The 27,555-nt window shown below is 39.6% G+C and overlaps 6 protein-coding genes across 6 annotated transcripts; 1 reads left to right on the top strand and 5 right to left on the bottom strand.

Annotated features, from left to right (window-relative positions):
- Nucleotides 1–1,453: 1,453 nt before the first annotated feature.
- On the bottom strand, nt 1,454–3,841 carry LOC137746253 (dehydration-responsive element-binding protein 2C-like). The gene is made up of 2 exons (XM_068486329.1): nt 3,637–3,841; nt 1,454–3,211 (listed from the first exon to the last, which is right to left on the bottom strand). The coding sequence occupies exons 1-2, from the start codon at nt 3,657–3,659 to the stop codon at nt 1,738–1,740; spliced, it is 1,497 nt and encodes a 498-aa protein (XP_068342430.1). The 5' UTR covers nt 3,660–3,841; the 3' UTR covers nt 1,454–1,737.
- Nucleotides 3,842–6,456: 2,615 nt separating this feature from the next.
- Nucleotides 6,457–11,180, top strand: LOC137744246 (sister chromatid cohesion 1 protein 1). The gene is made up of 19 exons (XM_068484107.1): nt 6,457–6,509; nt 6,809–6,877; nt 7,011–7,069; nt 7,164–7,208; nt 7,330–7,349; nt 7,454–7,530; nt 7,693–7,807; nt 8,365–8,443; nt 8,543–8,621; nt 8,710–8,813; nt 8,937–9,022; nt 9,108–9,263; nt 9,497–9,662; nt 9,934–10,110; nt 10,220–10,286; nt 10,444–10,574; nt 10,685–10,769; nt 10,871–10,983; nt 11,098–11,180. Exons 1-19 carry the CDS (start codon nt 6,457–6,459, stop codon nt 11,178–11,180), a joined length of 1,764 nt encoding a protein of 587 aa, XP_068340208.1.
- A 1,784-nt stretch (nt 11,181–12,964) lies between these two features.
- Nucleotides 12,965–15,981, bottom strand: LOC137746166 (probably inactive leucine-rich repeat receptor-like protein kinase IMK2). The gene is made up of 2 exons (XM_068486250.1): nt 13,880–15,981; nt 12,965–13,762 (listed from the first exon to the last, which is right to left on the bottom strand). The coding sequence occupies exons 1-2, from the start codon at nt 15,738–15,740 to the stop codon at nt 13,137–13,139; spliced, it is 2,487 nt and encodes an 828-aa protein (XP_068342351.1). The 5' UTR covers nt 15,741–15,981; the 3' UTR covers nt 12,965–13,136.
- Nucleotides 15,982–17,700: 1,719 nt separating this feature from the next.
- On the bottom strand, nt 17,701–18,809 carry LOC137745157 (PRA1 family protein B4-like). Its single transcript, XM_068485058.1, has one exon. The coding sequence runs from the start codon at nt 18,668–18,670 to the stop codon at nt 17,987–17,989; it is 684 nt and encodes a 227-aa protein (XP_068341159.1). The 5' UTR covers nt 18,671–18,809; the 3' UTR covers nt 17,701–17,986.
- Nucleotides 18,810–19,900: 1,091 nt separating this feature from the next.
- LOC137744092 (uncharacterized) lies at nt 19,901–22,021 on the bottom strand. Its single transcript, XM_068483958.1, has 3 exons — nt 21,839–22,021; nt 20,578–20,778; nt 19,901–20,291 (listed from the first exon to the last, which is right to left on the bottom strand). Exons 1-3 carry the CDS (start codon nt 21,947–21,949, stop codon nt 20,256–20,258), a joined length of 348 nt encoding a protein of 115 aa, XP_068340059.1. The 5' UTR covers nt 21,950–22,021; the 3' UTR covers nt 19,901–20,255.
- Nucleotides 22,022–24,266: 2,245 nt separating this feature from the next.
- Nucleotides 24,267–26,091, bottom strand: LOC137746335 (uncharacterized). Its single transcript, XM_068486422.1, has 2 exons — nt 25,829–26,091; nt 24,267–24,729 (listed from the first exon to the last, which is right to left on the bottom strand). Exons 1-2 carry the CDS (start codon nt 25,937–25,939, stop codon nt 24,502–24,504), a joined length of 339 nt encoding a protein of 112 aa, XP_068342523.1. The 5' UTR covers nt 25,940–26,091; the 3' UTR covers nt 24,267–24,501.
- Nucleotides 26,092–27,555: the final 1,464 nt, after the last annotated feature.

Here is a 27,555-nt window from a genome sequence, read left to right as displayed (position 1 = left end):
ACTAGAAGGTATTTGAAACCTAGACAACACTCGTGAACGATCCCACGCACCGCCGCACGCGGTGGAAGTCAAGATGGAGGGTTTAGAAACCCCGAATTTTCAACATTAACTAGATGCGCTCAAATTTACGGGGTAGCTAGAGCTCAACAAGGGAAACACTTTTCACAACTAGGCCGACGATAAATTCTAACCGGAAACCGTCCAATTTCACCGGAGAAAATCGGATTTCTAGGGTTCTAAACACCCAACTCTAAAATGAATACGAAAGCACAAACTAAGCATACCCACTTGAAGATCATGAAGAGTAGATGAAGTTTCATGCCTCACTTGAAGGAAATCATTGCCGGAATTGCCGGAAAAATGATAAAACCACCGAAAAAGTCGTGGGCTTTGCAACCTCGAACTGCAAAGATGGAAAAGAAATGGGGAAATCTAACATCACAGAGATATAGGGCTCGTCAAGAGCTTTCCATGGACACCAAGATAACCCAAAACGGAGCTCAGATGAAGAAGATACAAACAGGTCAAGTTTAGTGGGTTTATGGGCCCAATTCTCCCTAAAACCGGTTAGGCAGCTCCCCTTTCCATTTTCTGAAACCTCCCCCCTTTTCTAGAGGTTTCACTTCAATTATAGCATTTTGGTAAAATTACCAAAATGCCACAAACTTCAAACGACTCTAACTTCTCTGTTCGGACTTGGAAATAAGATCTATTTACGCCTACGCGCTCATGGAATCGAACTCTACCTAACCAATTCAAAAGTTGACCGAAAAGGTCGAGAAAATTAGAAATGACTAAAGTACCCCTCACTTCGTTTCTTAAATTTGAAGAAATAAAGAACTAGTTCCAATCAAATCTTCGAAATACGTCAAGAATAAAATAAAATAATAATTTTGGAGACGGGATATCACAACTGGATTGCCTCTCCTTCCAAGTGAAACGAGACTGTTAAGACCTTCTGAAGCTCAGGAATGGAATAGTAGGTGAAAAACTGTTCTGATTTATAAATCCAAGCAAGTGGATCTTCACCAGGAGTGAATCGGGGAAAATCGATGCGAGGCTGCCAGTTATGGCGAGCAGGGTAGAGTCCACCTATAGGAATTACGCGTTGAGGCCGATGAGGATGAAGGTCGCCGAAATCAGGAAGATCAGCGACGAGTGGTTGTGGAGGTGGGTCGGCATCGGAAGTGGAACCTCCGCTCCCACGAGCACAAGCTTGCTTCCGACGGAATTGTTCGAAGAACATCACCATTTTTGAATCGATGGAGTCAGAGAGTGCAACAACAGAAGGTTCCAAAGCAGCAACTCGAGCGTCCATTTGAGATAATCGAGTGTTTGGATTGTAGCGGGGCATACAAAAAGGGATCCAGGATCGAAATTGGGGGATACCAATGTTAAGAACCTGCAAAACCTGGACAGTGTAGCTATGGAGATATGGAATGGGAGAGGTAGAAGACGAGCAAGAAGCTCGTGTGAATTTTTAATTAGTAAAACTCAAATAACCGTTCGAGGAGCAATGAGGCCATTGCTCCATTTAAGTAGCCTTTCCGCTCAAAAATGCCAACTCAGCATTCCATTATATAACCAACTCACCAAGGGACAAACCCCTTTATTTAATAAACTGAAATTACAAACAAAAGGAATAAAATGCATTTCTTAACAAAAAACATACAGCTAATCTTCCTACTTCCATTCAAGAAAATTTCAATAGAATTCCTAATCAAATAAAAAACACAACTAAGAGTAAGGGAACCATGAATAATGCAGCCCCTGCTCTTCCATTACACCGGAATGATAACTTTGTCTGACTAAATCTGAACCGAAATCCACGTCTAAATATCCGTCCTGCGTATGATTCGAGCTTCCAGGTATGTCGACTTGTGGTTGTGTCTGAAATTGTATAGGGCGACAATGCATCCTCTCCCATTGCTGTTCTTGAGCAGCATCAATGCCATAGGTTTTTTCTGCAGACCGGTTATGCATGTACTCGAGTCTATCGTCGAGCTCCCTCTGCATTCCGATGTCATTCGATGCATTGATGCCATATCCTGGATTGTATGACACATTTAAATCATCTAAGCAAGCATAAGTATGTATGAAGCCATCGCGATTATGGCCATTTAATTTCGTAGTTTCTGCTAAACCTCCCAGCAATTGTTGACCAGTTATCGATCCCTTCATTCCAGCATCATCAGATGGAACATTTTTCTGCTCGTTGTGCATATTGTTGTACTTATCATCTAAGCCATTGTGGCTTCCAGATTCCAGAATCACCGGGAACTCTTTCACCACTGCTTCCCTCATTGCCGGTGTCTCAAATTTGACACCATTTGAAGGGTTGCAACCGTTTCTTTGATTGTATTCCCCTTCTCCAAGCTCAGTTAAGTGAGCATAATTGGACCTCAAAAGTATCTCCAAAGAATCCACATCGTTACGAGTCTTCCCATCAAATACACTATCAAAATTTACAGCTGGGACCTCATTTCGCAAGTAATCGCCCCTATGATCGAAGCTTCCATAGCTCCCCGTCTGAAAAACAACACCGTTCTTAACAAGCTCGCGTTCGGTTTTGTATTCGCGTTTCACAGCTTTTGGTTCTCTTAAGGTAGCATTGGAAAGCTCTAATTCCTCAGTCACCAATCCCTCAGCACAAACCATTTCCTGCTTCGGCTCTCTGGGCAGACAGTTCTCAAAGAAACCCGATCTTTCCTCTGTCTGATCCGCACTATTATACGTTGACGATGACTCGTGTGATGATGTTTTAGTCATTGTAGGTGACACAAAACTAGAGCAGTAGTCCTTCAAATCCATAGTGTTTTTTGCGAAGTTGAGCCGGGCCAAAGCGCCATACATTGACCTAGCAGCTTTATCATAAGCAAGTGCAGCTTCCCAGGCTGTAGGGAAAGTCCCAAGCCAAAGACGGTTATTCTTCTTCTTCGGTACAGCGCCGCCTGTGGCGTGAATCGGTTCTCGGATTTCTGCCACCCATTTTCCCCAAGTCCTCTGCCTAACACCCCTGTAGACACAACTGGAGTTCTCGGGCCCTCCTTTCCCTCTCATACACCCTTTTGTGGAGCCCTTCGCCGGAACCCTCCGAGTCTTCGTCCCTCCATCTTTTTCAAAATCAAGCCTCTCATTGTAGTTCTTCCACCTAGCCAGAGTGTCCTCTATCGAATCGCACCCATAGCGCCTCTTCCGCAATTTCCTATCCCTGAAAAGTTGAACCAAATCCAAAGTTAGTTTCAGCTTTTAAACAATCAACACGAACAAATTAACTTCCATGCCCCTCTCGTTCGGGTTTGGGATATTGCTGCTGTAGAAAACACTTATGCTTATAAGCGTTTTGCTAAAAGTGCTTTCATTACAAACGCTTTGCAAGTTTTATTATAAAAATCCAAGTGCTTCGGTTAACTTAAGAACATTTGCTAAAAGTTCTTTCGTTAGAATGACATTGAAATTTTTATTAAACTTGAAGTGCTTCCTAGATAAGCACCTTACTAGCACTTCTCCCGAAAACAGAAGCAATTTCAGAAGCAGTCCCATCCCGAACTTGAAAAACCTCCAAACTTGGATTTCGGAAATCAATCACGCAGAAAACCCCAGATGAAAAATCACAACAAAAACTCAAGAACTCACCCGTCGGAAGCCTCGGACGCCATGCGAGTTCACAAATCTGCCTGCTTTCTTCTTCCTTTTTATCTGGGTCCGTTTCTGAACTCCCTTCAGGGCGTCCAATATGCAGAACAAAAACAAAGACCTTTGCGTTCTAATTAGCTGAAAATCTGAAAAGGGTTTATCTAGGGTTTAAGAGTAAACAGGCTTTTGCCCCTTGAGCAAGGTTTCGAGGCGCTTTCGAGGAGCCGGGGTTTTCTCTGTTTTCGGCTGTGGTGGGGGCAGATAACAACAAAGCAATGGCGTCCGTGTCTGACTTGGGGACGATGGCACTGCGAGATACTCCCGAAAAGAATTAATGACATGGGCAGCTCATGCGATGATTAGTGGCCCCTGTTTCGCCACGTAAGAGCCGTCCTCTGTTTTGTCATTTCGGTTTCTTGCCCAGGAAGGCTTTTGCATTTAAAATTAAACAGACGCTTAATTTTGGTTTGAATGTTTCTTCAAGTTGAGAAACAATTTGGGTCATGTTCCAAAATTACAAATAAAAGCAAGCCCTTCGGACAAGTAAAGATATAAAAATTCCAAAATCGAGCTGAACGCGCGTCAACAAGAAGAGTCTACCTTTGGAGGGGTAAGTAACGCTACAAGTAAGCTACAAAAGTTCCAAAACCAAGCTGAGACAAACTACCATAAGAAGACTAACCAACACTAAATTTGATTCACAGTACATATAAGGGAATGAAATATTTTGAAATCATCTAGCCAATTGTATAAAATTCATAATACCATCGGTTGTAACTTAACCACCGCTCTTTCTATTAACCGTCCAGATCAATCTAGTGGTTCTTTGTTCAAATGCGTTATTGAATGTGTACATAAGTATGTGTGTCAGAGAAGGCCTCTTTTAAGCCATAAAGCCTTGAGGATTGCACAAGTTTATAGGTACATTTAACATGCATTTCCGTATTTCAATCTTTTAAGTCTTCATACCGTTCCAATTTCAATTGAGGTAATAGTTTAGGGGGTCAAACCGCAGTTTACCTTAAAATAAATGGTTAAATGGATACCCGTTTGTAATTGTGAGTAATACTCATAACCACCCATTTAAAATGATTATACTCATAACCGTTTATTTATTTTTTAAACGGTTACCTATAACCGTAACCGTGAGTTTTAAATGGACGAATAATTGCGGTTTCCCATACCCGTGAATATTTTGCCCATCCCTATGAACAACATAGTCATAGTATAATGTTTGGCAAGTCCCAGTATCATTCCCACGAAAATTCTAATTCAATCTCCAATTTGATAAACTAAACTAAACTAAACTTAATTATTTTAAAAACACAAAACTCCAAAAATATGAAACGCAAACAATAAACTAGACCTCGACTTAACAATTCAATGAAACTTGTGAAGAATTTGTTGTGATGATTTTATAAGGAAATAAAAACATAATAGAAAATTAAAACTGAGATTAAAGAGAAGAAAACATAGGGTTTTAAGGCAAGGGATGAAGGTCTAGGGATTTGTAATTAACCACAAACAAACGGGTTTAGGTTTCAATGCATTTAATAGTAATTTCATCTCTTAGATAACAATTTTTGTATTTAAGTTCGGTTAAGGCACTATAGACCATAATTCTCCTTAAGTGTCATATATCCTAACATATAGTATATCCGATCATATCATAAATTTAACATGTAAAACTCATTACATAAAAGAGAATGAGAGAATCATGCAAATTGTAAATTTTGTTACCGCAACTATGTAATTCACAAGAAGTTAATTCGTATTATATTGTAGTAATGCCTCAAATTTTTCTTAAAATTACTATATGCAAAGCCCTAAGGTGATCATTCAAGTACCTTAAACATAAGGCATTCAATTCTCGTAGTGAATAAGAATTCATCCAATAAAATTAAATATCCATCAAATTGTCATTGGAAACCATAACCATTGATGTTAGGGTATCATTATTACCCTAGAAAAGAAATTTTTGAACAAGCGAGGTTATTTACATTAAGGGGAGGGATTGTGCTTAGCCTCACATTAAGCTAGCAATAATGTAGTTCAAATTCGCATTTAATAAGAATCAAACCTAAGATCTCTTACTTACAAATGAAGATAAACCACTAAACCGTAATATTAATAGGCTTACAGAAAAGAATTTAGTTCCTCTTATTTAGTTGCCATAGATTCAAATTCTCGAGCTTGGATAATTGATGGGTTGTAGGCTTGTAGCTCCATTTCCTTAGGTCCATGGCCTGACTCGTGTCCGGCCTGTGGCTTATCTTCATGGGTCATGGCTCATATTGGGCTTTTGAGATCATGTCCAAGCCCGAGTCTGTAGAATGCCAAATTAATGAACTGGGCAGATAAAATCCTGATTAGCCACGTGGCTATGGAGCTAGTTCTGTATGCGCACACATCACATATTTACATTTCACCCAACCGAGTTTAAAATCTTAGCTTCAACCTCCAATCTCAGCCGTTAATAATCTCCCTCGCAGCACATACCGTCCATCTGTCAGACTCTCAAAGCTTGTAGCACAAAGCTTCCCTGCATCCAGGGTCATGTAATCACGTACACATCACACGCATTCGACGTCCCTCCTGCAAAAGCCGCCCTTTGTTCTCGCGCGCTTAAAATCCGTTAATATTTGCAGAGAGCCAAACACCCACACAGTCACACACTCACTCTCCGCCATTACCATTTATCTCCTTCCTTCTCAGCTCCCTCTCTCTCTCTGGCTCTCTCTCTCTCTACTTTCTCTCGCCTCTCTCTCTCTTAGACTCCATCCCTCTCTCTTTTGCCGTCGTACTCTCACCGTCGACAGAATGTTCTACTCACACCAGCTTCTAGCTCGGAAAGCTCCTCTGGGTCAAATCTGGTAAAACCTCGCTCAGATTCTCAGATTTCTCTCACTTTTTTTACACGATTTTTCGTTGAATCTATTTTTCACATTTATTGCTCTGTTTTTTTTTTCTTTTTTTCCGTATACTTCACTGTTGCATTTTCATCGTAATTTCATGCAGTTTCGCCTGGAAACTGACGTTTTCGCTGGATTTTCGAGTTTTATTGTCTATTTTGTTTTTATTTTTCTTTGGAATTATGATTTTTCATGCCATTTTTGTCTTGGAAACTCGAATTTTAAACGATTTTTTCTATGCAAATGGTGAACTCGCGAAGGAGGGCTGCTACAATGCACGCCAAAATCAACCGCAGGAAGCTCGATAAGCTCGATCTCATCAAGATCTGGTAATTCCTTACTTCTTTCTCTTCCTTTTTTACTTCTTCAAATTTTCAGCGTTTCGCCGATAATTTCCACTGGTTTTTTGTGCAGCTAAATCGATGGAACATGATTTTTTGCATTTTTTTTTTAATTTTGCAGCGAAGAAATTTTGAACCCTTCGGTTCCCATGGCTCTTCGTCTCTCCGGGATTCTCATGGGTAACCAAACTCTCCCTCCCTCCCTCTCTCTCCCTCCCTCTCTCTCTCTCTCTCTCCCCCCTCTGTTACCATTTCGCTTCGTTTGCGTTTCCAGGTGGAGTCGTCATCGTCTACGAACGAAAAGTGAAGCTCCTATACGGTGACGTTCCTATCCTTCATTCTTTTGTCGCTTCGAATTTCGGACAATTTTGATTTCAAAATTTTCGAACAAATGTTTCTGACTTATTCTGTTTCTGTGTGTTGCTCTCGTTTCCGTACAGAGGATGCGACTCGTCTACTGGTACTAATTTTCTCCGAATTTCTTAATTATTTTAATTTCCGATTTTTCTCTGTTTGTTTAATTGATTTTTATTTTATTTTTCATATCCGAGTGTGCTGTTGTAGGTCGAATTAAACGAAGCATGGAAGACGAAACCTGTTGGGGACCCCACCGTCCTCCCCAAAGGAAGATCTCAGGCCAGGTGGGTCCCTCCCCGCTGCTTCTTCTTCTTCTCCAAGTTACCATAAGTTTCAGAACCGGCGCAATTTAGAAACAGCGGAGTAGTTTAGAGTGACATTTGTAGTGGAGGGGCAGGATTGTCATTTGACATGTGGGTTTTTGTCGTCTCCTTTTTTTTCTGCAGAAAGGAAGCTATTACGCTGCCTGAGAATGAAGACACAGAAATTGAAGGAATGCTTAATTTTTCCCACGGCCGCAGCGCCTCCATGCAGTTTCAGCAAACCTCCTATTTTGCTATGGTAAAATGTCGAACCTCTCCGGGTTTTTGTACAACATTTACCTACATTTCAGACTCTCATGGATGGTCCATTGAGGGTATTTTTGTCAATCAGGGGAAACTGTCTGTGTGCCTGCCACTTGATAGTGTATGAAAGGTGTTTGTAGAATTACCTGAATAGGGTTTTTGAGTAGAAGATTTAAATGATGGGTCAAGTTTATGTGTCCTGATTATTGAATTAATTTTATTGCTTGTGTCTTATGAATTTACGAAACTCAAAAATATTTTTTTTAAAAGCGCTCAGTCATTTAAAAGTGTTTCCCAAATGAGCCATAGTTTCCGTTTGAGGAAAGCTATACTACCAGTTATGACACTGATTTAAACTTTTTGTTTCTATGGCGATGTGCCAAGGCTCGTGTTACATTAGAAAGGACGAATTGTGTTCTTTTCCACTGTTGTATTATGCCTTATAGTTTTTGTGTATGATAGGAAGATGCCTATGTAGGAACTGTATACAAAACATTCTGAATTGATTGAACCCGCTGCATTGCCTCGTTGAGCTGTTGTCTATCTTTGCAGCGGCTTGATAGTGTCGATGAACAATATGTTAACAACAACGCAGCAGGGGAGGAAGATTCAGCTCCGCAACTCTACCAAGGTTGTATCATTCTTCTAATCTGATTTCTTCGTAATTTTGAGTCTTTTGTCCACATGTCCAAAGCTTGCTTATCTGCTAACACAAGTTTCTCTCATTCAGCTGATGTCGAGAATATCACCTTACCTGAACGCTTTGATCCATTTCAAGCTGATCATTTTATGTACAATCGCTTGGAGAGGTGAGACGTGTTTCAATCCTCCTACATGAAAACCCCATGTTTTTAAAGTTGTAATCATGGTCTTACATGTTTTCTATGTGGATGGAAGATTTGAGATCGAAGGGGATGAAGAGACACAGTTTAACTTCACGTCAGGAGAGCACACACACATTCACATACCCCCTTCACCTCCTCGCGATGAATATCAGGAAGGTCAGATCATCCCTTTACCTATTAAATAATTTCTAAATTTCTAAATTTAGATGAATTTGGAAGTAGGATACAAGTCCACTTTAATTTACACAATTGCAAGCATGAAATTCTTCCTGATCTCAGGGCCTCCTGCAGCTGATACAATCCAAGATGATCAACATCCAGATCACCAGGCCAATCAGCCATATGAAAGCAAGGAATTTAGACAGGTAGCAAGTAAATATCATGTTTTCATATAACACATCCTCTAAAGTTGGAAAAATTAACTGCAAACTAATCAATCTTGGATTGTAGATGAAGCTGGTTCAAGAGAGACAGGGGACTAGAAAAAGGAAAACAAGAAAGCAAGCATCTGGAATGGATTTTGAACAAACAATCATTCCTGGTCATGTATATCAATCTTGGCTCCAAGATCCTTCAGATCTATCACGAGATGCAAGAAAATGGAAGGTTTGTCCCTGATCTCTAAGGTGTATCCATCAGTTTAAGCCAAATCTATTTAAGGCAGGTGAGACTACATGCGTACATACTAACTTCAAGTCGAAGGGACTAGGATGGGTTACTTTTCGATTGTCATTAACGCAGCATAAATTTTATTTCAAAATTGTTGAAAAAACTGTTGGATTCTATGTTACCAAGTACAAACTATAACTGCAAATGTTTTATACTATGTATGTTTACAGCGCAAAGATGTAATGGCAACTATGAAGATAGCTAACCTCATGGACCTGCCACCTAAAGTACTAATGGAAGATTTATTTACAACTGGAAGTAAAAACGTATATTATCCACGTCCTCTCCTTGACATGTGGATGAAAAGTGTCCCAACTCCCCATGAGTCTTCTGCTGGTCAGTACTTGTTATTTCGTTTTGAGAACTTCCTCATGTATAATAATTGAAAAAGAAGAAATAGCACCTAATTATTGCTGTGTCTTCAGGACGAACCTCTTCACCCCTGCCCCAAGGACCATTGTCACCAATACCGCCTGAGAGACAAAACTTTGATGGTCCGATGGGATATGTAAGCCAATCCACCTTCTATTAGTCGTTCATTTCCAAAAAGACGATTAAGCTCATTTCTGACAAGTTACAATGTGTTAAAATGTGAAGCCTTTTCAAGATTTTCATAGTGGAGTTGGCTCCCAGTCTTCCATAGATAAGCAAAGGCCAAGTTCTGGTGTGACAAAAGGCAAGAATGACCCAGCAAGTGTATTCATGGATGGACTGACAGCTAACCTTAAGAACATTGGCTTAGCAGGAAATGATACTAATCCAATGGTCACGCCTGGAAATTCTGGTACAGTTAAATTTGTTTAATACATTTCATACCTTGGATCTTTGGTTAAAGCATTTCAAACATATTCAGTGATATTCTAATCAGTTCTTTGCTTCACTCAAATGTACAGATGACGTAAGATCCATCCCGAGCTCAGCATCAGGGCAGGCAATTCCTTCAGAAGGCAATTCAGGACGGTTAGTAAAATGTTTTTATCAACCAATATATTAAGATTTTCAAAGCTATAAAATGTTTCATGAATTCTGTCTTTGGACAATTATCATGAGATGTCACATGCAATTAGAGATTTGTTGCTTCTCCTAAATCCTGTGATGAAGTACTGGCTGTGGACAGATCCGGCAAGAAAAGGCCTCATTCAGCATCCGGGGGCAACATTAGACTTGAACCACTATTGGAAATGAGTCACCCCGATGTACATTTCGAGTTGTCGAGGTCACCTGAGCAAGGCCCGGCATTTGATCAAGGTATATTATACCTTACTACTCCTTCCTGTTGTTGCAGCAACCAAAGCCGTGGTGGTTAATTTCTTTCCTTTCAGTAGGATTTCAATCACCATTGTAACTCCTTTTTGCAGAACTCTTGGTGGAAACAGGACCAACTCAAACTCAAAAACCGATCATGGAACAACCGCTTGACAAAACAACCGATACTATCAGAAGGTAAGGTCGCCTATGAGATCTGCTGCATTTGCTTGGTGAACAAGTAACTTCCAGTTTCGGTTGCCTGATTGCGTTTTCCTCTTGTATTTAAATGATTGCAGGGTTCTGAAATCACATTTTGAGACGGAGGGAGCTCCTCGGGTCGAATCCCTGGACAACCTAACTGCAGGAAGGAACCGGAAAGAAGCAGCTATGCTATTCTACAAAACTTGTGGTACTTACCTGTCCATACGTTCTGTGCTCCTTTTTAGTTGCTATGATTTGAAACATTTAACATATTAACCTAGTTTGAAACTAAGACGGGATCATAATGTATGACTCTTCGCAGTTCTGGCTACCCGGGATGTCATAAGAGTCGAACAGAGGACCGCTTACGGGGAGATTCTCATATCGAGAGGGCCGAAAATGTGAACGAGGTGAGATCACACCTAGTGTCCTACACTTGTAGGTCGTTAATCCCCACCTACGTTATGACCTAATCAACGTGGAAATAGTTATACAATTAGAAATAGATGAAGAGATTAGAGATTTGCTCATCTGTTTAACGTTTAGGCGCTTATCAAATTACCCTTTTTTCTGTAGTTATCAGCATTTTACTACTAGCAGTTAAAACAATCTTGTAACGGGGACGTTGCTGTTCCTCTCAAGAGCTCCTTTATAAATTAATAAATTGTTAGTTTTACTGTGTGTGTGTGTGTTTTTTTTTTTTTGTCAAACGATAGATTTTGTTAGGATTGATGTTATCATTTTTTTTTAATATTTTTAATTCAATCTCAATATCCAAGAAAGGAAAATTGAATTTCAATTTTTTTTTTTTCCTGTCAAGAATATTTTCAACTTTACAATAAGGAAAAATGTACAGAAACGCTTAGATCAATTGCCCACACGTGAGTTTTGGAAGTGGAACTCACTGGGTTTCATAAAAGTTAAAATCTGTATAAATTATAAGGGAAAATTTTAGTGTGTCGAGAACACTATCTAGTATACAAAGTGTCATAATACAAGTGGTTGAATCTCAATATCAGTGTGCTGAGAATACTGTCTAGTATACCAAGACAAACTTAATTACTCTTCATTTTTTTACCATGAACGATATTCACTGATTCCAAAAGAAAATCAAGAATACAAAAGTAGACATCAAAAGCTGAATTTTGTGGGACGACTTGAAATATCTATGCTTGTTGCGCAAGGAACTCGTCCTCAAATGATTGATTTGCGGTGCTACTCAACCTCCAACTTCAAACACAATGTGACTCCACACAAAGGCGACATTTATACAACCATTAAAAAATGAGATTAATGAAAAGGTTTTAAATTTTCATAGAAGGTGCATGGTGACCAAGAGCAAGTTAGGGTAGCCATAGTGTGATATCGTTACCTTGTCTATGGAGGCGGAGCAGAAGAAGGCGGTGATGGTGGCGATGAGAGTGGCGGAGGAGGTGGAGGAATTGGGAGAGTCGTCGGTGAGGGTAGGGGGGATGCGACTGACGTGGCCAAAGATTAGGCCGTCAACGGAGCCTGAGGAGGTGGAGAAGCGTTGGATCGTGGCGGCTAGGGCTGGGCCGGATATCGCTACCTTGTCTATGGAATGGTCTTCCATCGCATGAGAAGATTAGTTGGCAGACAGGCAGAGAGTCGCGCGAAACATGTTGGTTTGTAAAGTAATTTTTTCTTAATTAATTAATTTATTATTATTTATCCTACAAAAAAAATGTAAAAAGGTTTTTTACATTTCTGGTTTATTTATTTATATAATTTATATCTGATTGTCAAAGACCAGATAATAATCATATTAAATACATATAAGTATACAAAAATAGGTTTTATAATGTGAAGCGTTTGTTTTCATTTGGCGATGATATTTTGTATAGTTTATGTGTGTCACAATTCTCTTCTCTATTAAATAACTTTTCACTCGATTTGCATTATGGTATCAAGTTAGAATTTGAAATATATGGACTGATGGAGCGATGTTTCCATCACTTCAATGGAGACAAAATTGAGTGGTATCAGTGAATACTTGCTATGTAATAAGTCAAGTTTTTAGGGTTTTTTGTGGTGTGCGAATGTGTTGTGTTTTCTCATAGATTCACAAGAAATTAAGTTTGGTTGCAAGAGAGACAAATGGGAAAATGAGTGAAAATAATTAAACACATAACCATGTCTTTTCTTATAATGATTATTCATTCTTCTGCTTTGTTAACAGAAACACAACTTGAAACAAAAAGAATCAAACAATATAATCGAAACCTATATTTACATATACCAATGAATATACCTATATCTCCTCCAAATCCTATCAACAAATTAACTGATAAATATGAAACCCACATTTATCCCAAGTAAAAGTAATTAACCCTTTTTCACTCAGTTGCTGCTGCCTGCTGGTGGTGGTACTTCTGCTCCTTCTTCTGCAGAACCACCAGTTGGCAGATCAGGCTTAATCTCCTCCAGCTGCTCCAGAACTTGCTGAGCTTCCGGCCGCAAAGCCGGCGATGGATCCACACAATGCAGAGCCAACTTCAATGTGTTAAGCAGCAGGTCACCAATGGTTGGCACATCCCTCATGATCTCCAAATCAAAAACTTCATTTATCCACTCCTCTTTCACAATCGAAGCCACCCACTGTGGCAAATCCATGCCGTTCATCGGTTCCCCGGGGGATTTTCCTGTCAGGAGCTCCAGTATGATCACCCCAAGGCTGTACACATCAGTCTTTGTTGTGGCCTTCTTGGCCTTTGAGAGCTCAGGTGCGTTGTAGCCGAGGGTTCCTGCAGTGGCAATCACATTGGTGTTGGCGGCCGCAGTCATAAGGCGTGAAAGGCCAAAGTCTGCAATGTGAGCATTTGTCTGCTCATCAAGCAGAATGTTGCCGGATGTAAGATTTCCATGCACAATGTTCTCCTCGTTGTGGAGGTGGCATAGTCCACGCGTGATGCCAATCACTATGTTCATCCTTGTTGGCCAATCAATGATGGTTTCCGGCCCTCGAGCTGCACAAGGAATATACATCACAAAAACAAGATGGTTAAGGGTTAAAACCAATAGCGCTTCTGATATATGAATAATGTGAATTAGAAAAGTTGATGAGCATCGATGAATAAACTTACCATGAAGGAAGGACGCAAGGCTACCCTTAGGCATGTAATCGAAGACGAGAAGCTTCTCTCCCTTGGGTCCCAAGTAATAAGCCCTCAGAGCCAAGAGATTCGGGTGGCGAATCTTCCCAATTGCTGCAGCCTCCATTTCAAACTCCTTCTGACCTTTCGCCGTCTTTTCCCTCAATCTCTTTACTGCAACTTGGTTTCCTTCCTCTAATGTCGCCTTGTATGCAGTCCCATATGTGCTCTTCCCCATTATCTCAGCAGTGGCACATAAGAGATCATCAGCTGTAAAAACAAATGGCCCATCAAAGTGAACAAGCTTCCCACCAGCCTCACCGCCATATTCAACTCCAACGCCGCCAGGAACTGCCTTAGCAGCGCCCCCTGGAGCAGCGGCCTGCATGGCGGCTTTACCATTCTTTCCTCTTGAAGCAGACCTTTTCCTGACCAAACAAACAAGCAAAATGCAGCAGAGTAGAAGCAGAACCGCCAGGAGGGCACCCGCCGCTATGAGAATTTTGTCCTTTGTACTAAATTTGTGGTGATGCTTTTTCTTCAAAGGCTGCTCCGTTGGCGGAGAAGATGGAAGAATCTGAGGCGGGGGAGAAGAGCACGGAGTTGAAGCACTGTACCCGCACAGCTGAAGATTCCCCGCGAAAGAGTTGGCATTGAACTTTTTTGAGAGCAGAGAAGGGACGGCGCCAGAAAGATTGTTGTGAGAGACATTGAACGAAGTGAGATTGGCAAGGCTGGAAAGTGAAGCAGGAATTTCACCACTGAATTTGTTTTCCGATAAATCCAGTTGGTAGATTCCAGAGATATTCCCCACAGATGCTGGAATGTGGCCACTGAAATTGTTCTTCCTCAGGTTGAGCACTGAGAGGTTCTGCAACCTTTCCAGGCCTTCCGGGATTTGGTTATCGAGGTGGTTGCCCTCGAGGTTCAACGAAACAAGGGAGGAGAGGTTGGAAAAGCTAGAAGGAAAGCTCCCATTGATGGCATTGTTGGATAAGTCTAGCTTCTGGAGCCTTGTGAGCTCCCCTATTTCTTCAGGAATGGTCCCGGAAATCTGGTTGTCGTCCAGATAAATCTCTTGAAGAAAACCCAATTTGCTCAGAGAACTAGGAATAGTTCCGGAAATCAGATTATGATCAAGGGTCAGGATCATAAGTTGGTAACTTAGATTTCGATTTCCAGCATCCCAAGTGCCTGGTATGGAACCAGATAGGTTGTTGTGTTGGAGTACAAGGATGGTGAGAGAACGGGATTTGGTGAGACTTGTTGGGATGGAACCCGAAAGCGAGTTGAAGCTCAGATTAAGTCTATACAACTTCTTAGGATTTGCAAGACTAGAAGGAATCGTGCCAGTAAGCGAATTGTTGCTTAAATCAAGAGTTTGGAGAAGAGGACAGTTACCAATAGAAGGCGGGACAGACCCCGAAAGCCGGTTGTTGAAGAGGTAAACTCCTCTGAGATTGGGAAGGAAGCCGAGAGACAAGGGGACAGGGCCAGCCAAGACATTGTCGTGCAGGCTGAGCTTCCGAAGCGCTTGCAGCTGCCCAATCTTTTCAGATATTCGGCCCCCGAGTCTCCTCCACGGAAGCTGGATTGCAATAACCTGTCCGTTCACACACTTAATCCCTGCCCACGCGCCTGAGCAGGCTCCACGTCCGCTATCATTCCAGCTGCGCAGAACGCCGGTGAAATCAATGAGCTCACGCTTGAAAGCTCGAAGAGCTTGGTAATCGGACTGAGTCACAATCATTCCATCATTCCCTCGCTGGCCCGAAACGGGCCGGTAAGTGACAACCAAAAGATGAACAAAGAACAAGGCATGGATGAAGAAGGACTTATATTCCATAAACATCGAAGGACCGCAATTTCTACGAAGAATCGAAGAAGTTGGACGAAACAAGCTCTAGAAAACCCGAAAACGATGGGAGAAGCGAAGGTATCGTTTTCGGGTTGAGCTCAAGGTGTGAAGTATATTTTTGTGTGTGAGGAAGAAACGAAATGGAAGATAAATAAGGAGGCAGAAATAATTGAGGCAGTTGGAGCATGTGAAGATCTGAGTGAGCAAGGAAGAAAAATAATGTAAAGAGGTCAGGCAGGAGAGATTGGGTGGGATCGAAGGACTAGTTCTTCATCATCTTTTGTTTATCAGATAACGGCTATTTTTTTTTTTTTTTTTTTCTGTGGTGGAATTCCACCATATAACGGTTACGGTTGAAAAACCTGGAATTTGGTCTTCACTTGGGTAAAAGAGTTATAAGATTCTCCAACGGCTATATTTCGTAGGGCACATTTGGCATCCAAAGGGCAATGTGTTATCACTTGATACAACCCGTAAAATGACCATAATAACCTCTGGTGGAAAGTTGAAAGCCTTTGTTCGAGACGTCCTAGATTGATTCAGGACCAATGAATCCTGGAAACTTAAAGAAACAATCTGGTGATTCTTGTAATCATGGTCATAATGATTAGAATTTATAAAAGAGCACGAAAAACCCGTGGTTTATATACGACTTATTGGCTGGTTATTCTCCAATTCATTATATATGTTTTCTATTAAATGTTCGTAAGCAGTCTTGGCTCAAAACCAAGCACAATGACATTCTAGAATTCTTACGGCCGGCCCCATTTAGTGAAATAAGGCTTGGTTATTGTTGCTCGTAAGTGGTCTTATTTGTGGATTTTTTTGGTGTCCGATTATTTACCCAGAAGAAAATCTGGTGAACCGTGTTCTGGTGTACAATTCCTTAAACTCTGCAAACCAAAACAAAACAAAACAAATTTGATGGAGGGAGCAATGCAATTAATCCGACGACTATCCCTGGACTAATCACAATACCATCAGTTTGTATGAAGAATAGTAGGACGAGTATGAACCCTTTTTATTTCTCTTTGCAGCAGAAAATCATTCATGAATCCGCTAGCACGAGGACAGTCGAAGACTCGAGCAACACATAATTTGCTAATGAAAGTAGCTCAGTAAATTGCAACCCGACAGAAAACCAAAGAAAACTGGACAGAACTTAAATCCTTCCAAAGGATAGGAACTAACATAAACAACGCAAAATAGTTCTCTCAGGTCAAAACCTGATGCAATCCATCCATTGTACTCATAGAGGCAAAACTAGCTTCAAGTGCAATAGTTTGAAACGCTCACGGGTTCTCATAAGCCCATGCCCGATTCAACATTCACTATACGGTTAACTTGAACAACGTCACGCTATAGATTCTATCCCGAAACCTCTGAATCATTTCTACCCACATTCACCAACAATGTTCTTATCTAAGATTTACAGATGTCATGGAGATTGTGTAAAGAAACTGGTGCTTGCTAGTCTACTCCATGGACAGTTAGCAACCAAGGAAAGAATTCATCACGATATGGATGAGAATGACGCCTAAGTTTCAACCATCAAAACGACCAGGTATCAGCAATGGCATCTCAAATGCTTGCAAAACTAAACAAAACCTGATTCGGGCAACTTAGCCATCGATCACATAGACGATGACACAATCCTGAGATCGGTTTCAAATGACATTACATATATTAGATTTATGGGCATTCTCCTAAGTCCTCACCAAAGCACAACTGAATTGCCAACAGTGTTGCTGTTGCTAAACAACAAGAAACATAGAGATCACTACCGATTCAGGATCGTTTGATTTGAACTAAATTTGTAGAAGAAATGAAATTTCACTAGTTCTAACAAATGAACCGAGAAGCATACAGATCTGAAACTCGTGTTAGAGATAATCACAAAAGATCCAATGCCACGCGATTTTTACAAACAAACTGTATAGTAAAAGATGCACACTGCCAAAAAGAATGAACTATATCATAGATCTGTAGCAATTACAAATTGTATTTGACAAAACCAAATGAAGAAACGAAGGGACAAAAGTTTGATCGATAGATCTACCAAGAACCATCAAAAAACATGAATTTTCTATCTAAATCAGAACGAACAAGGTACACAGATCCATACAAATTCGCCAAGAAAATCCACCCTACATATATATTTATAGAACAAATGCCTCAAATTTATTGTACCATCATCGTCTTGTGCGCTATCCAATCACAATGTGGGAACGTAGATCAGATCAACCGCGAGCGGCGGCGACGACGGCTGGGGATGTGGCAACAGCGACATTGGATGCGGCGTTGTTGAGGAAGGAAAGGAAGCCAGTGGAGGCGGAAGGCTCTTGCTCGTCGAGGAAGAGGTCCTCCGGAACTCTAAAGGCGCCGTGAGCGAAGACAACTGCAACACCGATGGCAAGAGCGGAGATGAGGACGGATCCGACGGATGTGAGGAAGACGACGAAGACGGAGAGGGCGATGAGGCCCCAGAGGGTCTGGGTGTCGGAGTATGTGCGGCCGAAGATGACGAGAGGCTGATCGGAGGGGCGGAAGAGGTAGAGGAAGAGCCAGGCGGCGAGGAGGCCGAGGAGGACGAAGAGGGAGAACGGGTGGGTGACGAGGGAGACGGCGACGGTGAGGGCGAGGACGGCGAGGTAGTTGACGCGGAAGTAGGAGTAGTTCTTACGGACGCGGACGGTGGCGTCGGAGAACGATTCCGGCTTGGAGAAGGCAGATCGGTCGAGGAGCTCGGACCAGGGGCGGCGCTGGGCGAGGCCGTTGCGGCAGGTGTCGCAGATGTTGTTGATGAATGCGCGGAAGGCCGGGGTAGCGATCGGGGCCTGGGACTGAGCCGTCCCTCCGCCGGTGGCAGTGGCTGTTGCGGTTGTGGATACCGGGAGGATCGGCGGGGCTGTCGGAGTCGACATTTTACGTTGTGGTGTCGGTGGATCTGGTTTTCTGTCTCGGATCTCTCTGATAACTTTTTGGAGGGATTTGTGGAAAATATTTAGGGGGTTTGGTTAAATAAGGGGGGGGACTTGTGAGGTGGAAGGTTGAAAGTTTGAAGAGAAGGAAAGTGGATGGAAATACGAGTTTATACGGTTCAACTTGCGTCGTCGTTACGTTTCGCCGACGGAAAGTAAACGACGGAAACCAGGTGAAAAATATTTTGACTATCCCATTGGTGAAAGGTGGTTTTCTTCTTCTTACCGTTTAATGTTTACTTCCAGGGTCTCAAGCTCAACCGCGTAAATCATTTGGAAAGGTTACCCTCCATATTCTTTCCATCCAATCCATCAATTCGGATTCTTCAAATTTGATCCAACGGCTAAAATTATTATAATTTTTAAAAGAGATTTCAGTTTTTAGTTGTTTAATCAAATTTCAAGAGCCCTAACTGATGGATTTGTTGAAAGGGATCCGGACCAAATCTTTTGACCCATAAAAACTGCGTAAATTGTCCCAATCGTCACTCTATTTTGTTGTTTTTATTTACTTACTTACCGTTATTATTATTTTAATCGAGTTGATAGTTAATTGTTAGAAGAAAAAAGAATTGCTTTCCACCATTGCTATAGAACATCATTTAATAACGATAAGATATATATTCGATTTCAACCCAAATGTTGACATACATATCGAATAAAATTTCTGTAGCTCAATTGATTAAAAACATCCACCTTGTATTTAAGCAGACGCCAAGTATCGGGCGTGTTAAAGGATCTAGGTGAGAGGGGGATTGGTCTAGGGCGGACGAGAGAGAGCTACGCTAGTTATAGGATGTTTTTCTCCGTAAAAACATCTAAGATCCGTACGGTTTCATCTCTCCCACTATCGCTTATATAAGAAAAATAAGTATATACAGGTTGTCATATTGATGAATTTTATTAAACCACATTAAGTGCACCATATAAAGAGTTGTCACATTAATTTTGTAAGACAATATTTTCAAAAGCAGTTGACATCGTGCAATGTAAGTAATTGTAAATTTGTTAGGCGATGTTGACCACCAAGGGGAGGGAGGAGGTTGCGGTGCCACTTTCTCACAACTCGCATGATAAACGCACATGAGTTTGTGTAAAACAAACGAAAGAACAATCCTAACTAATACAATTACATATGCCAACCAATGCAATTTAGCTACACAGATTTTCAACTCAAGGCTCCAAACACGACATTTAACAATTCCGCAAATTAACCACGGTGAAAAATTCACAAAGTATAAACGCAGTTATGCAAACACCAAACAGATGAACATAACATCCTGATTGCCAACTACAGGTTCCATAACATCATTGATCACTACCAGCTCAAAACAACTTACGCCAATCGAAGAATACAACAAGCCTTCGATAGTTCCATTAGGTTCTACTTAAGCACGCATACGGAAAATGACAATAAACTAGTCTATGATTTCAAAGTACTTCGATAACATGAAATCACCACTTACATATAAAGCTGTCCGAAAGTTCATGGCGAATTTAAGACACTGTTCAAATGGTAACACGTACTCTAAAAGGTAGACCCGTTCCATCCAAAGTTGGAACCCTGCAGAATAGCAAACATCGGAATCATTAAATGTATCAACAAGTGGAATAAATGGCTACTAAACATGAGTTTGATTCTTGAGAAAGGCCAACAGGAGCAATGCTTAGGGTTTTAAACAGTAGAGATTTATTTACATGATCTAGTTCTGGTGTAAAGCATGCAAACACTGTGCATATTCTTGACTCTGGTGGGCCTAAACAAGCAGGAAGAATGCAATGAGAAGAAGCACATGCAGATGCCAATGCCCCTTTCTATGGAAAATTAAAAAGGCGAGATGGTGGCTTGCCTTGGTGTCATAGAACTTGAGAAAAAATCGTGACTTGGGCACGGACAACTTTGTCTCGAGAATTGCAGCAATTGCAGCACTCAACTTCTTGTTCACATCAGGATTAAGGCCGCCAATGGAGACCAACTCCCCATAGGCAGCTGGCTCCTCAGTCCCGCCAAAAGATATGGGTACCGATCCCTTCAGAACAATCATCACATACTGCATATCAACACACACGAACACAGTTTACATATGTGTTCGACACAATCACCATCAACCAAAGAGCAAAAAGTTTAACCCCAGTAAGTCACTATGAACCTCGCATCCAATATTAGTAGAACAATAGCTTTTTTATCATCTAATTTAGGAATAAAACGACATTGAAGGTATCATCAATAAGGCATGCCTATGAGGCTAAAAGTTAAGGGATGTAATTACCTTTTTCTCCTCCTAAACGCCCTGCTTATTTACTGCGTTTCGATTGAACAAATTAAAGGATAATCAATGGACACAAATAACCAGGTTGTGCAGAGGAGAAAACTGGTGTCCGAAAATCATTCTCCTAACTCTATAATTGTCCTCGTCCATGACTAACAGTTTGGGAGTGATTACGGGCAGGCCAAAATCACTTCTAGAGTGTTCAGCAAAATTTAAAAGTTCTTTAGATAAGTGATTACAGGCAGGCCTAAACCCCAAGATTATTCGACGTTAGCGAAAAATGAAAAAAGAACTTTTCTTTCTCTTCTAAGTGAGGGGCAGGAGAAAGGATCTTGCATCCATCTCGAGTTGCTCTCTTATCCGAGCAACTCGTTCTATTCTCTCTGTGGTCGGGTAGGTGAAGCGTCTAGCTTATTGGGTCTAGTCAAATCGCTGAAAAGGCATTGGTGATTCTCCAATTTTGTGAAACAATCCCTAACAACTACATTATCTCCAAAAACAGAACAAAACAAAATAAAACCAAAAAAATAAAATAAAATCCACAATCTCTAACAGGTTCAACTTACTGAGTATTATTTACCCTTTCTCCCAGTGTTCAAGTTATACATCCTACAAGTAGAGAAATTACTCAGTCATCCCCCAAAATTCTGAACAAAATCTTGCAAATTACCAAAAACATTCATCCTATTTCTGTTTTAGAAAATTTAGCGTTAATTCAGCAGAAATAAATAAACCTAAATTTGAAAAAGCAACACATAAATACATAAAATTTCCAATTTGGGACAAAAATTCTAAAGTATGTAAATGTGTGTGCTCGAGAGAGAGTGGGAGAAAGTCGTACAGCCTCGGGTTTGCCGATGATCTTGGCGACGGTGGAGGTGGCTTCGGAGAGGACGGCGGAGGTGTCGACGCCGTCCAGGTTCACGTTAGCTGAAATGTTCAGGCACGGCATCGTTTCGTCTTCCCGGAGTCACTCACACTCTTTGGCTGTTTTCTGGAAATGCGTTGGTAAGTAAACCCTTTTGTTTTATGTGTGAGAGAAAAATATCAGTGTAAACATCACACACTTTTCAACTACCCAAAATGCCCTTATGGGCCTGGCCTAATGTTTTCACTCTGGGCCCATTCCTGTACTTGCATTTCTGGGCTGAGAAGCGGGTCCGAAACGCGACGAGAGTAAGGGCTCCAAAATCTAAGGCCCTCTCTAGCATCCTCCTTTCCTCTTTTTTTTTTTTTTTTTTAATTTTTTTTTAAAACAAACGATATAATCTATACTAGGAAGATAGGTTGGGATTAGTCTCACAATGAACTAGTAATAATGTGGTTCAAATTCATTTTTGGCGAGAATCGAATCTAAGATCTCTCACTTACAAGTTGATGAATATCAGTAGATTATAGTACTAAGTGGTCTTTAGTATCCTTCTTATATTCAATTTTTAGTTAAAATAAAAATGAATGTATCTAAATTATTGGTACTCAGTTTTAAAATAAAATTTTAGATTCTAGAAGGATACCAAACATACCTTAAAGGTTTCTGCTCGATATTCGTTTTTTTTTTGTCAAACAACAGATTTTGTTAGATTAACCTTCAACAGGGTTTGAACTCACGTCGTCATACAAGAACTCAATACATTTCTACCATTGTGGTAAAGAGCCACTTGCGCTCAATATTTGTTTACGAAGAGTGACTTTGGGTTAAGATTCGTCCCAATGGCCCGACACATCCACGAGTGAATATTCCGGACCTTGCTAGCTCAAAGAGATAAAAATGGACAAAGTGAAAAAAGCATTAACACAAAATCAATAAGCATTCGATGAAGTTGTCCAAGATCTTTCAAAAACTAATACAAAACTTTCATGATTTAGTATGAAATACTTTCAGCACTCTCCCTTACGTATGGTGTCTGTTGAATTGAATATATGGAGAAGTTCTAGCGTTTGAAATTATCACACTTCAAAATCATTCTAAAATTCAAGGTGTGAGATTAAGAGGAACAAAAAGTAGAAGGTGATAGTTTAAGAGTGTAAATTATTAACAAAAAAGAGTCAGACAAAAGAAAATTTAAACTCATTAAATCAAATATCCAGAAACTACCAATGAAACTTTAAAATTCCAAATAAAGGACTTCTTGTTGTATTAAAAACTCAGAAAACGACATGTACCTAAAATTCATCAAACATAGCTCATTTGTCCAATGAATGTAAAAATTTCCAGATTCATAGCAAACATAGACGACTTACTTGTATCAAAGTTTTACACGATTTTGAGTTCCAGGAGTACAGAAAACTGAAGTCTAGAATAAAGATGCTTAAGTTTTTTCAACTTTTCGAACCAAATGTCATTCGCCTATTGTATTTAATTTCATTCACATGTGATTTGTATACCATCTCTTGGTGTACAATTTGACATGTTAGTTTGTCACAAGCGATATGTGTGAATAGTCGGTGATAAATGAGAGGACACAACCCTCCTCATAGAGTGGAAAACTACTACTCCCTAAAATCTGCATATGGGTGGGAATCAAAATTCCCTTTCCCTCTTTCATATATGGTTCCACCATTTGGATGTCGTATGGGACTACTTCTTTTTGAAGCATTTTGGAACAAAATGCTTTTGGTATAAACTCATTCAAAAATTTATTAAAATTCAAGCGCAAGTGCTTTTTGAAAAAAGCAATTGGGAGCACATTCGAGATGTGCTTTTCGGAAGGAGCTTCTACAATGCAAAATTATTTTTAAGTTTTTCTGCAAACAGAATTAGAATATTATTTATTGTACCATATATTGGATCTCACTTATATAAAAGGGGAGAAAAAACTTGTTTTATAGAAGGATACTTCACCCTCACTGTAGGAGGATGACAAAACCCTAGCTAGTACCAAATCTCTATGTACAATGTAACCCTCATTTTACATAGTGAAAACCGGGCTTACACCAATGTGGACGTAGCCCCAACTTTAGGTAAACCACGATATATCGTTGTGTTCTTGTGTATGTGATTTACAGTCGAATTTACGTTGATTCAAGATTGCATCAATATTTTTAATTAACATAAAACATTTCTAATCATTCTAAAAGTAATCCTAAACAAATTGAAACTCTTCTATAACCATTGGATTTGAGATCAAAACCAAATTTGAGTTTTGTGTCTATGATTTATTGGAGAACCCTCATCTATATGGTCCCCCTATGAAAAGAAATTGAAATTGGCCTATTGCGTACATGACATGAAAAAAAGTAAGGTTAAGCATCATTCCAACTTGGTCAAATTCATCCAAATTATTACATGACTGGAAAAATAAATGGAGACATGGCCTCTCCTTTCTGTGTCCCAACTTCACTATCCTTTATTCCTTTCACAAGAAAATAATTGGAATTGTACATAAATTCATGATTCATCTGTCGAGTTTACGCACCACAAGTTCACACCGTACATAAAAACAACAGATCGATCAGATTAGCCACTCCTTTATTTTGTTGGAGAACAACATTAGAAATTTTCATTTATAGTTTAGATCCTGTAGCAGTGCTTACATCAACAACTTTAAGGAAAAATCGAGTTTTTGGGATCAAAAGCTTGGACTCAAAAATCGTGCCGAGAGTGGCGATCAGTAGCCTCTTCACTGCCGTGGTAATGCCGCCCATTGCTACTAACTCCCCATATGCTGCCGGTATAGTAGTACTCTTGCCAAACGATATGGGCACCGATCCCTTAAGTAAGACCATCACAAACTGTGCAAGCAAAGAGAAGTTCAACAATTAAACATACAGAGGGTTCGAGAAATGCTAAGTACAGTCGTCCACGTGCGAGTGAATAACTCCTAATCATTATTGATGCAATATAGAGCCCACATGGCCGAGACTGAACCACTCGCACGTGGACGACTCGAGTACAACCCTAGTTAAGATTAGTGGTTGCGAGTCAAATTAGGCATATATGTGTAAGCAGTACTGATTATTGAGTAAAGTTCTAAAGATCCGGAAAGAAGGTAGTGGGATTCCAACCAAATGGACAGCTACTCCAGTGCTTTATATCATGTCAACAGACAGCAACTGGCTTATAAAATTTTAAACCCTAATCTCCATGTAAACTAGAGACCCTTCAATCACTGCCACAGACAGTTTCCTGCCCCCGAAAATAAATAAATAATAAACTAGGAAAAATAAAAAATCACAAGCAGAGTGAACATATATAGTTCAGCAGCCCTTGAACAGAGCCAAGGCAGGAGAAAGACTTACTTACATTCGGGAAAATTATTACGACGACATCCACAATCAGTAAGTAATACATCATATCATCAGCAAAGTTACACGCGTGAAAGTAAATTATTGGCTTGGGATACTCAAACAGAGACTTTTGAGGTGTAGATCGCTTCTCATTTCTGAACCATCAAAACTCCCCTTATTCCTTCAGATTTGGACATGGCATCCCCATCTGCTTGAGTTGACTTTCCAACTTGGCAGATCAACGAACACAGCCCATAAATTACCATTTTACACAGATGATATTTTGAAGCTGATGAATCAAAAATATTATAAATATATATTTAAAATACCCAACCCAGATCAAATCCCACTGTTGATCGACCAAAAGCTAGTTTAGTGGGTTTTTTTTTTCTAGACTCCAGAAATAATTAATTACTTAGGCCAGTCAAACATTACCTATTTTGTGTTGCAAACAAAAGTCAAACCTATCGTTCTCTACATGACGATATAGCAACTGCGATTAAACTAACAAATGGTGCAAACTGTTGATGCCCCATCTCCAACATCGGTTGTGTTTTTTTCTCTGTGAGCGAGAGAGAGAGAGAGAGAGAGAGAAAGAGCTTACGTCTTCGGGCTTTCCGGTAATGTCAGAGATGGCTTTGGTGGCTTCGGAAAAGATGGAACCAGTGTCGACTCCGTCAAGGGTGACGTTTGTGGAGATGTAAAGGCAAGGCATGTTTATCTTCCGATCTTCCTTCTTTTGGAATTTGAGTTTTAACCTCCAAAACCAAAACTTGTTTGTGAATTTGTGGGTGGAAATAAATAAGGGACTAAAGTTTGAGATGTGGGATTAGAACGAGACAGCTGCTCTTTTGAAAAACAAGCCCACCGGAATCTTGGCCTGGATATTTATCTCTTTGATAATGTTGGATAGACTAAATTTTTAAATCAAATTTGTAAATCAAATGATGTAGTGATTGATAATTAAATTATTAATTAAATGTTAATTCTTATTTGTGACACATCATTTGATTTGTAAATTTAATTTAAAATTTAAGTCTCTTAGCATTATCCTTATCTCTACATATCAAATGAGAAGGAGAAAGTGAAGTTTTCAAAATACTATAAAATACCCTCCAATAATCTCTATTAATTAATGAAATCATTTTTGTCAACAAAAAGAGGGTGAAAAAAAAACTTAGTCTTCTATCACACAAAAAAATGGGCAGTAATATAATTTCACAGGTCCAAATTTTACTGTTTTTTTATTGAAGCTTCACCTACAGGTGATGTTAAAATACCTCTAATATTAAAAAAAATTAGAAAACAAAAACCTCTCACTCCCCCCACTCTCTCTCTCTCTCTCTCTCCCCCTCCCTCTCTCCTTCTCATTTTCTAAAAATATGTGTTCATACACACAAAATGTGTAGCCAAATGCTAGTTAGAGATTTAAAATACTACATTTAATTAGTGAGAGACAAAATAGTAAATTTAGAACATTTTGAATGAAATTAAAATCTTAAACAAAATAAATAATTAAAAAAAAAACCAAGTTTCCGGTGTCATGGCGTTGCTTCATTTTTTTTTAACAAAAATATCTCCTAAAAAACATAATTAAATATAAAAAATCAAAATACGACACACATATATGTGTGACAAGAGGCTAAATATAGCAATAATCTTTTAATCATCCATTTTTCAAAGTTATTCATCTTCCATAAATTCAAAGTTAGTGTTAAGGTTGTTGGAATGAGCTTGAAGGGGAAATGAATGTTAAAATATTAAAAAAAAAAAAGTAATACTAAATAGATTAAATTTGTACATAAAATTTGTAAATAAAATGATGTATGAGTAATAAAAATGAATACGTTTATCAACGCATAGATCATAATGCAATCATCAACTTCCATATCGTTTAATTTACAAAATTTTGTTTATAAATTTAATCTCCTTAACATTACAATTTTTAATAGTTTAACATACATTTCCCTTTAAAGCTAGTTTCGATAAACCTACCACCAACTTCGAATTTGTGGAAGACGAATAAGTTTTAACGAGTTGAAATAGGCAGAAGCGCAGCTAGAAGGTTAGCCCATCTTGTGAAGCTTTCAATATCCTTTTATTGTCTCACTTTAGTAGAGAAGAATAATGAACAACTACTCAAATAAAATTGTAATTTTACATATTTTAAATCAATATTCAAGCGCACATCGTGGGGAATTAATTATTCTTCCTCTGGTTTTGATTTTTTTATTAAAAAAATATGTAACTAGACTTAAAACATAAATAAAACTTAAATTTTAAATTTTAAAAAGACAACAGCTACACCCGAATTGCATATTTTATTTATGT

The sequence above is a fragment of the Pyrus communis genome, chromosome 9 (assembly GCF_963583255.1).
Source record: "Pyrus communis chromosome 9, drPyrComm1.1, whole genome shotgun sequence".
NCBI classification, from domain to species: domain Eukaryota; kingdom Viridiplantae; phylum Streptophyta; class Magnoliopsida; order Rosales; family Rosaceae; genus Pyrus; species Pyrus communis.
This window is presented reverse-complemented; position numbering and strand designations above follow the sequence as displayed.

Coding starts and splice junctions, on each gene's coding strand:
- LOC137746335 (XM_068486422.1), bottom strand. CDS start 25,939: ATGCCTTGCCTTTACATCTCCACAAACGTCACCCTTGACGGAGTCGAC. Junction 24,730..25,828: donor TTACCGGAAAGCCCGAAGAC/GTAAGCTCTTTC, acceptor TTGCTTGCACAG/TTTGTGATGGTCTTACTTAA.
- LOC137746253 (XM_068486329.1), bottom strand. CDS start 3,659: ATGGCGTCCGAGGCTTCCGACGG. Junction 3,212..3,636: donor GCGTCCGAGGCTTCCGACGG/GTGAGTTCTTGA, acceptor TCAACTTTTCAG/GGATAGGAAATTGCGGAAGA.
- LOC137745157 (XM_068485058.1), bottom strand. CDS start 18,670: ATGTCGACTCCGACAGCCCCGCCGATCCTCCCGGTATCCACAACCGCA.
- LOC137744092 (XM_068483958.1), bottom strand. CDS start 21,949: ATGCCGTGCCTGAACATTTCAGCTAACGTGAACCTGGACGGCGTCGAC. Junction 20,779..21,838: donor TCATCGGCAAACCCGAGGCT/GTACGACTTTCT, acceptor GTTGATATGCAG/TATGTGATGATTGTTCTGAA. Junction 20,292..20,577: donor TCAAGTTCTATGACACCAAG/GCAAGCCACCAT, acceptor GCTATTCTGCAG/GGTTCCAACTTTGGATGGAA.
- LOC137746166 (XM_068486250.1), bottom strand. CDS start 15,740: ATGTTTATGGAATATAAGTCCTTCTTCATCCATGCCTTGTTCTTTGTT. Junction 13,763..13,879: donor CCTTGCGTCCTTCCTTCATG/GTAAGTTTATTC, acceptor TTCCTTGTGCAG/CTCGAGGGCCGGAAACCATC.
- LOC137744246 (XM_068484107.1), top strand. CDS start 6,457: ATGTTCTACTCACACCAGCTTCTAGCTCGGAAAGCTCCTCTGGGTCAA. Junction 6,510..6,808: donor GCTCCTCTGGGTCAAATCTG/GTAAAACCTCGC, acceptor GAACTCGCGAAG/GAGGGCTGCTACAATGCACG. Junction 10,287..10,443: donor TCAGAAGGCAATTCAGGACG/GTTAGTAAAATG, acceptor GGCTGTGGACAG/ATCCGGCAAGAAAAGGCCTC.